The sequence below is a fragment of the Hydra vulgaris genome, chromosome 12 (genome assembly GCF_038396675.1).
Source record: "Hydra vulgaris chromosome 12, alternate assembly HydraT2T_AEP".
Taxonomy (NCBI): domain Eukaryota; kingdom Metazoa; phylum Cnidaria; class Hydrozoa; order Anthoathecata; family Hydridae; genus Hydra; species Hydra vulgaris.
Window position 1 is genome coordinate 49,592,585 of NC_088931.1, and position 10,233 is coordinate 49,602,817.

The window sequence follows — 10,233 nt, forward strand, 5'->3', positions numbered from 1 at the left end:
TTGTTTAAATGGCCAACAGTTGATAGCCAATGCTGGTTTTTAGCATTGCAAATGATGTCCACATCATTGTTAAATGCTAAAATTGAGTATTTCTTTTTCAAAAAAAATTGAGTTTTCCTTTTTTCACTAAAATTGAGTATTTCTTTTTTAAAAGGTTGTTTTATAACTTTGTTGTAAAAAATAATATAAATAATTAAGTTACTAAACTGTTAATTTCTAACTTAATTACTTTGTAAAAAGTTAGGATAGTTTGCCTTATTTTTAAATCACAAAGCTTATTGATTTTTAAACCACAAATTTTTGTGTTCATATCAAACTTCAATAAATCCTCAAGTAATCCGTAAGCTCAAAAATAAATTAGTTCGTAAAGTTGATATATATCTTCTTATCTTTAGGTAAATAAAAATAAATTGTTTTTTTCTATCAGTCAGATTTTTTTGATAGCAATAATTGTCAATGTTCTTTTTTATTGTCATTATCAAGTAGGGGTAGGTCATGTTTTGCTGAAATCGGTTTCGGATTTTAATGACTCAGATCTGATATCCGATTATTCTCACCCCCTGTTAAAGCTGTCAAGTAGGAAGTTTTAACTAGAGGTGATTTCAATTAGTCTATCAGGTATCAGGATATTAGGTTTTGCTTATCCATAGTTGTAAGTCCCAACTACCAATTTTTCAAAAATTGGACCAGATATCCGATCCGGTTTGTTAAAATCCGAATATAAAAAACCGGATCGGATATCCGGTTTTGCTCACTCCTATTATCATGTACATTTTATGAATCTTACAATAAGCTACACTAGACCGGCTAAATAAAGAAAAACAATTGCTTTTACACAGTAAATGGTCAGCGTTATGTGATTAAGAAATTCAGCAATTTTTTTCAAATTTTAAAGCCTGTAAAGCAGAAGAACAACTCACTGTTTTTAGAGTTACTTAATTTGCTTTACAGGAATAAAAATTTAAGCGAATTTTTCATTTTTTTCAAGTAAACCTGATATTGAATAATAAAACTAGTAATAAAAAACTATTCGGCTTAAATGACCCACCTTTTAATAAAATGACAGACTTTAGACGTTCAGGTCTATCTCGCAATACGTGAGCTACAAACTTGCTAACAAGTTCGTTGCAAAATGTTATTGTCACAACTTACAATTAACTGTGTTTACATGGCAGTTTGTGGTTGCACTTCGTTTTTAGGTAACTTGTTTCCAAAACCAATCTTCTCTTTTTCGAAAATCTGATAGGACCTTGCAGACATTAGATCTATTTATTTTACTGTTTGTTCATTTTAAAGTTTCTGATTTATTTAGTCCCGCTATCTCTAGATTTTTGATAGTATCACACACAATGAAATGATATTTTAAACTCTTTTGACATTTTTTAAAATAAAAACTAAAAAATTAAGAAAAATAACTTCATAATTGTCGTTACTTGTTTGAACATTTTTTGCGCAAAATGTTGACAATAGTACTTCAAAAAAGTGCAAAAATTAATTCGGAATGTTTCTCCATGCTTTACGCAATTGAGGTGTTCAACAAGTAATTACTTATGTAAGGTAATTATTTATTGAACACCTCAATAGTAGTTATAAAATGAAAGTCTTAGACAATCTCAAATATATCTTTAAACCTTATCTTTTGCTTTCGCGTTTAGCTATAGGTTTGTTATATTCTTAGAAAATGAGTTTTGAAACTGAAATTATTAAATCTTTTTAGGATTTTGTATTGTGTTGTAGTATTTTTGCCATATTTAAAAATTGATAGCTATATATTAATCGTACCAGTATAAAATAACTTTTTGTTAATACGACAAAGTACTACCAATTTTATTCTACACATTAATTAATTCAATTCTAATTTAGAAACACAACTATTCTGGAAACATATACTAAAATAATAGTATATCTCTCCAGATTAGAATTGAACTTTTTATTTCGAGAATAAAATCGGTAGTATTTTTGTCGGATTAACAAAACGTTATTTTATATTGTTACGTTTAATATGTAGCTATTTGTTATTAAATCTAGCAAAAATACTACAACACAAAATAAAATCCTGAAAAGATTTAATAATTTTAAATTAATAAAAAACATAACATAAACAACATTCAGGGATGTTTCACGCAATTTACTCTGGGCTTGAGGAAGCAAAAAACCTATAAACTAATTTCTTTATTGGGATAGTTTCTTTATTATATCGTGATATAGAAACCCCCAGCACTCTAAATTTTTTTTTTTTAATTTTTTATTTTTCAACAAATCTGTATTAGGGAAACAGATGAGTTTGTCTGGACAAACTTAAAACCTCTTTAGTTTTATATCCGCACGAAACGAATATGATAACTATTTTTGTTCCAAACATTCATAATATTCAAAAAGAATTATACAAAGCACTTATAATGTCTTAAGGGGGTGTTTTATTTACCAATCCTTAGGAAAAAAAGGTTCTATAGAGTTTCCATAAACTTTTGAAACATATGGCCTATAGAAATTCTATTTAACTTTTGGAAATTTCTATAGAATCTCTGTTAATCTCTATAGAAATTTCTATAGAACTTTTTTTTTCTATTTTGTTTATACAAAAGAAAATTTTTAGCAAATTCTATAAAAATTAATAGGCATATATAGAAACACTCTAGAATTTTTTTAGACTATATGTTTCAAAAATTTATAGAAATTCTATGGAACTTTTTTTTCCTGAGTCCTTAAAAGTAAAAAAATAAAACCAGATTGAACTTTTAACTAAATTTTAACGAATAATGGAGTGAAATACAAATATCTTGCAAATCCTTCTTGCATGGTCCATGCATGGGATTAGCTGATAACCGGTACAACTGCGCTGATAATGCCGTTTATATTCCAATGGTTGTCCATGTTCGATTTACAATCGGCCTACTGTGCCGACTATGCCGAGCTTGTTCCAGACTCAAACCATTTTTTTAATTGAAAAAGAAAATTAAGTTTGTGCATGCGTTATTTTTATAAAGACTTGCCTTCTTTAACTTTTTAACTATTGTCAGTTTCCTTATTAATTTTGATTGAGTTCTATTTGTTATAATTTTATTGAATTCGTTAAAGAAATGTAAAAAATCTTTTATAGCAAAACAAATTGTAGTGGCACATATATATTTTATTTTATTTTAAAAGTAACTAAATGTTTTTTTAGTATCTCAATTAGTTTATACTTTTTCTTATTTATTTTATATTAAATAAATAATAAAATTTATGAATAACTACATATTATGGTATTATGAAACAAATGACAATATGTTTCATAATACCATAAAATTTAGTTTTATCAAAAATATTTTTTGAGTATTTCAAATTATTTTAACTTTATATTATAAAGTATAAATATATTGAGATCCTCAAAAATATTTATTTCCTTTTAAATTAAAATCAAATGTTATGATATTATGTAATATACTGTCATAAGTTATACTATATTATATAGATTATACTATCATAGGTTATATTATTTAGTAATGAATATTGTCATAGCTTATAACATTCAGCAAATGTTATACAAACTTTGTATAACATTTGTCACCACTTCTGCCACGAGCTTGAAATAATCATAGCTTTCTAACAAAGCGATAACTAATTCAAGCTTCTGTGAGAAATATTTTTCTTGAAATATATTTCATCTTGTTGCGATGTTTTTATTGTATTAATAAAGCGTTACAGAGTATTGCGTTTTATAGTTTATATTCATTTTTACAGGTTATTTTATTCTTTCGTTTACTTCACTTATTTTTATTTATTTTGATTACAGTTTTATACTTATTTTACGAGTTTGACTTGACATTCGTTTTGGGTGAATGGGTTTAAATCAATAGTTGATTAAACATTGTCTTTTATTTATGCCAATAAATGAGAATCATAATTGCTCTCATCATCATTATTATCATTTGTTCAGTTTTTTTAAATATTTTTACATTCATAAAAAGCGACGTGATGTAGTTAATTGTTAAAAAATTCGATTAAATAATAATGATAGTTTAACAGTGTAATGATGATAGTTTAACAGTGTAATGATAGTTTAACAGTGTAATGATAGTTTAACAGTGTAATGATAGTTTAACAGTGTAATGATAGTTTAACAGTGTAATGATAGTTTAACAGTGTAATGATAGTTTAACAGTGTAATGATAGTTTAACAGTGTAATGATAGTTTAACAGTGTAATGATAGTTTAACAGTGTAATGATAGTTTAACAGTGTAATGATAGTTTAACAATGTAATGATAGTTTAACAGTGTAATGATAGTTTAACAGTGTAATGATAGTTTAACAGTGTAATGATAGTTTAACAATGTAATGATAGTTTAACAGTGTAATGATAGTTTAACAGTGTAATGATAGTTTAACAGTGTAATGAAACTTTAACAAGAATGAAAAATACTAATAATGTAAATAGGCAAAATGAAGATAACACAATGTTGTGAGTGAGTTAGTTTTTTAATCTATAGATAAGTTATATTATATAAATTAATTGCCACTTTTTTAAATGTAAGTTTAGTGCAATAATATCTATTTACTATTAGGATTTAGTTGCAAAACTATTTAAATCACTTTAAAAAATTTTAAAGCACATGGCACACTTGATGAACTTTTTTTCGTTGCTTATATGTATGCACTAAAAGAGTTTTTTGTTGCTGTTTTCTTTAATTTTTATACTTTATAGTTTATTTTACAATTCCCGTACTCTTAGCTGTTTTGGTTACAACTTTATACTTATTTTACATTTTCTTTACTTTTGGCTATTTATGGATGGCTTGGTTGTAATTACTAAATCTATCAGATGCAGCTTGAGAGGCAAAAAAATCTGGATATCAAGAAGTATCAAACTTTAGTTCATGCAATCATCAAATTGGAATGATGGTAGAAATTTAACCGTTCGCTAACCTTATACTTTTATATGTATTGTATTGCAATAGTAATATAAAATATATATATATATATATATATATATATATATATATATATATATATATATATATATATATATATATATATACATATATTCGATACTATAGATTCGATACTATAGATCATGAAATTCTTTATAACAAACTAGAACATTATAGAATCACTGGAAATACTTTATTATTTCTAAAGAACTATTTAACTAATCGTAAACAGTTTATTCAAATAGACTCATCATTATCATCAAATTTATTAAATATAACTTGTGGAGTGCCACAAGGCTCAATACTAGGCCCATTGCTGCTCCTGATATACATCAATGATCTCTACAAAGCCTCAAACTTAATGAAAATTATGTTTGCGGATGACACTAATCTTTTTTTAACCAGCAATGATCTAACAACATTATTTAGAAATATGAACACTGAGCTTATTAAAATCTCTGACTGGTTCAAATCAAACAAATTATCAATTAATATAGAAAAAACTAAATGGGTGCTTTTTTACACAAATTCAAAAAAAAAATTAATTCCAAGTATTATGCCACTTTTATTTTTTATTTAATTTTTGTTGACAATATTGAAATAAAGCCAACAAAAATTACAAAATCTTTAGGCATATATATTGATGAAAATCTTAAATGGAAACACCACGTTAACAACCTAAATAACAAAATTGCTAGAACTATAGGAATATTATATAAATCAAGAAGTTTCTTAAATAAACATACTTTAACTCAATTATATTATTCCTTTATTCACTGCCATATTAACTACGCTAAAATTGCTTGGGGTAGTGTGAACAAAAGTACACTAGAACCTCTTCATCGCCAACAGAAACACATTGCACGTCTTATAAACTTTAAAGACCGTTTTACTCATGCCAGGCCTCTCTTAATTGAAATGAATATTTTAAATATATATCAGCTAAACGTTTATAATATTTTATGTTTTATGTATAAATGTAAAATCAACGATTTCCCTTCTTCCTTTCATAACCTATACTCAATAAAAGAAAAAACAAGTACAATCTACGAAATGATAATTCTATTCGACTACAATTTTCGCATACAAATTTTGCTAAATCTTGTGTTTCTTTCCGAGGAGCCTTTCTTTGGAATAAAATAGTTTTGAAACATTTTGACTTTTCTCATGAATGGACTTATACCTCTTATAAAAGGAAACTTAAGAAAATCATTTTGTCTATTGATAATATACTTTTATACTTTTAATAGGAAATTTATTTGAAAGTTAATAGCCTCAATATATAAAAAAAATAAATAAATAAAATAAATAGCCTCAATATATAAAAAGTTATCGGGAGTAAGTATAGAGTTGTTTCAAAATATGACAAATTGACTTTTGCTACAGTCGTTACAGTCGATTTGCCATTTTATTTAACTCCCAGTTCAATTTAAGTTGATATGCTGCGATATGTTTGACATTCTTTCAAAAATTTATGGGCATGTGAGACAAAACCCAATAAAAACATGGTTTTTTCAGTGAAGCATTTAATTTTTCCGAATGAAATATTTCCATAACATAGTCAACTTGGCTCAGATACAGTTTCAAATAAAATTTTGAAGCGCCGCATTTTGATTACTTGTAACCTGCATCTTATTTAAACTATTTTTAACTTTTTAATTAAAAAAAAAAAAAATTATTTAAAAAAAAAAAAAAGAGAAAAAAAAATGAATGTAGCATTTGCTACACTTGCTACAGCCTGGTCCGCTCCTGATATATATATATATATATATATATATATATATATATATATATATATATATATATATATATATATATATATATATATATATATATTAACAAATTTATTTACATGATATGTAATTAATATATATTTGTTACACATTTAATTACATATCATGTAAATAAATTTGTTTAAAAAAAAAAGGTAACACAAGTTTAAATATACTTTTTACAACTGTTTTAAATGGTTTTAACATCTGTTTATAATCTTTTTAGCTCATATTAAAGTTACATTTTTCGGGCAGTTGGTTGACATATCAAGCTATGTCTTAAGAAGCGCGTTTCAAAACACTATAAAAATTGCTATACATCAAGTTCAGGTAGATATTGTTCTAATGAAATCAGAATTGAGGATGTAGCTTGTCTGTAAATGATTATTTGCTCATTTAAAAATGACATTTTTTTAATCAAGATTAAAAGTTTTTTTTTATTAATTTAAGGAACTATACCTCAAAATTACAAACGAATTGATAATAGCCGAGGTTAAAAAACAAGTTACACTTAAAAAGACTTTCAAGTACCAGTAGATAAAGTGAAAAACCACGGAATTACGATGAGGAAAGCAGCTAAAATTTATAACATTCTGTTAGGAACACTTCGTAAAACGTAAAACTTTGAAATCAAATTCCTTAAAAGCATGGTGTCCACCAACCAGAACTGTATACGATATCACCACTGATGGGTGGTTTGATAGTAGAACATTTACCAGATGAATTATAGAGATATTTTTGCCTATAGCTGTTTTTAAAACCGGAACAACATTACTGATTGGTGATAATCTAGATTCACATTTTTCTCCTGAAGTTATTGAAGCCACGATTTGACATGACATCAGGTTTATAAAAATGCCATCTAATGCAACCCATCACTGCCAACCACTAGATACTGCTCTATTAAATGATTAAAGCAGTCGTGAAGGACTGTTCTTTCAAAGTGGAAAATAGAAAGTCGTATCAAAGGGACTATTCCAAAATAACACATCCCTACGCTTTTAAACGAGTTAACACTTTGCAACCAGAAGCTTTAATTTTCGAACTTTGAGCAACAGGAAACTGCCTTATGAACAAAACAGAGATAAAAAAACGTCTTTCAGGAAAAAATAAGGACCCTGGTGGTGAAGATATTGTTAACCATGAGCGAGAATAGGTTTATTTAAACCGAGACGAGAAGTCAGTACTTCTCGTGAGACCGAGAACAAGACGAGACGAGAAATTTAACAATTTTTGAAAAAAAATTTATTAAAATCCAAGTAAAAAAAAACATGGTTTTGACAAATAGACACAAATGACATTTGTCAAATGTAAACAACTTTTTCAAATAATAATTCAGAATTTTTTTGCAAAACTTTTCCAACAAGGCAATGTTTTCTCTGATTAAGATGATTTGTTCTACTTTTTCTGGGTGTAAGTTGTGTCTGGATAATCGGACGACATTTCCACCTGAGTTAAAAACTCTCTCTGATTTAGTTGAACTTGTTAGAATAGCTAAAATTTGTCTAGCTAATGAAGAGAGTTCTGGCAATGTATTTGAATGCAATTTCCACCAATCAAGAATCGGAAAGTCTTTTTCGGCATCAGGGAGATATTCATACTGGCACATATCGCTCAAAATAGGATTCAGTTCAGATGTTGGCTCTTGTGTCTCAAGTCTGACGTTTAACTTGCGCTTTAGTTTTGAATTAGAGGACAAATCTGCTGAGAGGACTCTGGAAACAGGTTGGCACTCAACCTTATCCTTAACCTGTGAGGCTAACCATTCTTTTGTCGTTTGAAATTTTTTGAAGAGCTTTAAGTGAAGTCCCTTTAAAGCAGGATTTAAGTAGTTTGCTGCAGCACTCAATAAGTTTCTAGTGTGACAGAGAGGAAATCTTTTCTCAATACAGCTTTTCAAGTTTTTTGCATACAAGACACCGTAGCCATTTTTTCCATCGGTCTCAATAAATTGATCAATTTTGTCATGGATTAAATAAAGAGAATCGGCGACAGTGTTAATTGTTGGAATAGACTCAGCCGACCATATTTCTGTAGCTTCTTTAAGTGGTGCCAAAATTTCTACTGCTCCCTCAATTGATTTCCACTGTGATGCACTGATGGTCTTTGAAGAAAAAATATCTTCGTTTGCACATAAGCTGATAATTGCACTCTTTAGATGTAGGACAGAAGCCATGCAATCCAGTTCACTATTCCATCTTGTGTCAACAGATTGGCGTAACTATCTAAAATTGATTCCTTGAGCGTCTGATTCTGATTCAAGTAACTCAGCTGCAACTGTTGACTGGTGAGTTAAAGAAGCCAAATCTTTGCATGTTTGCAACGCATCATCCATTCCAGCAGTCATTCCAAATGAGTCTCGAACTGCACATTGCAAAATATGATTGTTGCACAACTATTGATCAAGGTGCTTTGACAATTTGACTGCAAGTTTTATGTTTCTTGCCTGGTCGTTCACGCAGTACATTGGCAAATCAGCAACCAAATTTAGTTATTTTAAGAAAGAACCCAGCTTTCCTTCAATTAAGATACCTGTGTGTCTGCCTGGGAACAGTTGGACATGGGGTGTCCAGTGATGTAGTCTCCAATTTTCGTCGACAGCATGAAAAGTCCAAGAGATGTAGCTGTCCTGAGCTCTAGAAGTCCAAAGGTCAGAAGTAAATGAAGCGCTTTTTAGATTTAGCGTAATCTCCGTTATTATGCTCTTCATTGCAGCTTGAACTTCTCTTGACCGAATTGAAAGCTCTCTTTAATATGTTGTTCTTGATGGAGACTCAGTTTAGCGTTTGCAATGTCAAACAATTTCTTGAAACATCTTCCTTCGACTGCTGAAAAGGATGCCAGATTAGTGCAAAAGTAATCCAGCGTTGCAGAGTCAAACTGTTTTTGAATGGAATTGTCTTTGTCATATTTTGACTTTGTTTCAAGCATTTCGACCATGGTTCGTTGTTTCTTCTTAGGAGGATGAAGAGAGTCGTCAATTTTTTTAGAATACTCAACATAATCTTGGCTGTGTTTTTTTTCGAGGTGATGATGAAGTCCGCTTGTGTTTTCATCTTTTGTTTTCAAAGACATTTTGCACGCCTTGCATACAGCACCGTCACTTGTTTTTTGAAAATATCACCAGATTTTGTTTTTCCTTAGTGACATTTTTGGTCGTTGAATTGAGGCAAGAATATTTCTTTTCAACATGAACAATGTGTCAAGTTGAATTCCACTGGTAAACTAATGAAATTAAGTCGAAAGTGCACCATTTTATACAAAAAGTTTTTGTATTTAAAATCTAATTAATAATATTTAAAATCTAATTAAAATTTTTTAATTACATTTTTAAAAAAAATCTAATTAAAAACACGGAATCAAAATATTAATTAATTAAAAAAACAAATTATTATACATTTTGTAAATTATAATAATTTTTAATTTTTAATTAAATAATATAATATTTAAGTCTCGTTCTACTTCTCGCGAGAATTTTCTATTTCCCATTTCTCACGAGAAACGAGAACGAGACGAGATTTCGCTCATGGTTAGATATTGTTAATGTTT

The 10,233-nt window shown here is 28.3% G+C and overlaps 1 protein-coding gene across 1 annotated transcript; it reads right to left on the minus strand.

Annotated features, from left to right (window-relative positions):
• Positions 1-5,309: 5,309 nt before the first annotated feature.
• Positions 5,310-8,860, minus strand: LOC136088178 (uncharacterized). Its single transcript, XM_065811853.1, has 2 exons — positions 8,087-8,860; positions 5,310-5,324 (listed from the first exon to the last, which is right to left on the minus strand). Exons 1-2 carry the CDS (start codon positions 8,858-8,860, stop codon positions 5,310-5,312), a joined length of 789 nt encoding a protein of 262 aa, XP_065667925.1.
• Between the last annotated feature and the right edge of the window lie 1,373 nt (positions 8,861-10,233).

Bases quoted from the DNA above. Each gene is read 5' to 3' on its own strand.
- LOC136088178 (XM_065811853.1), bottom strand. From the start codon at position 8,860: ATGGCTTCTGTCCTACATCTAAAGAGTGCAATTATCAGCTTATGTGCA.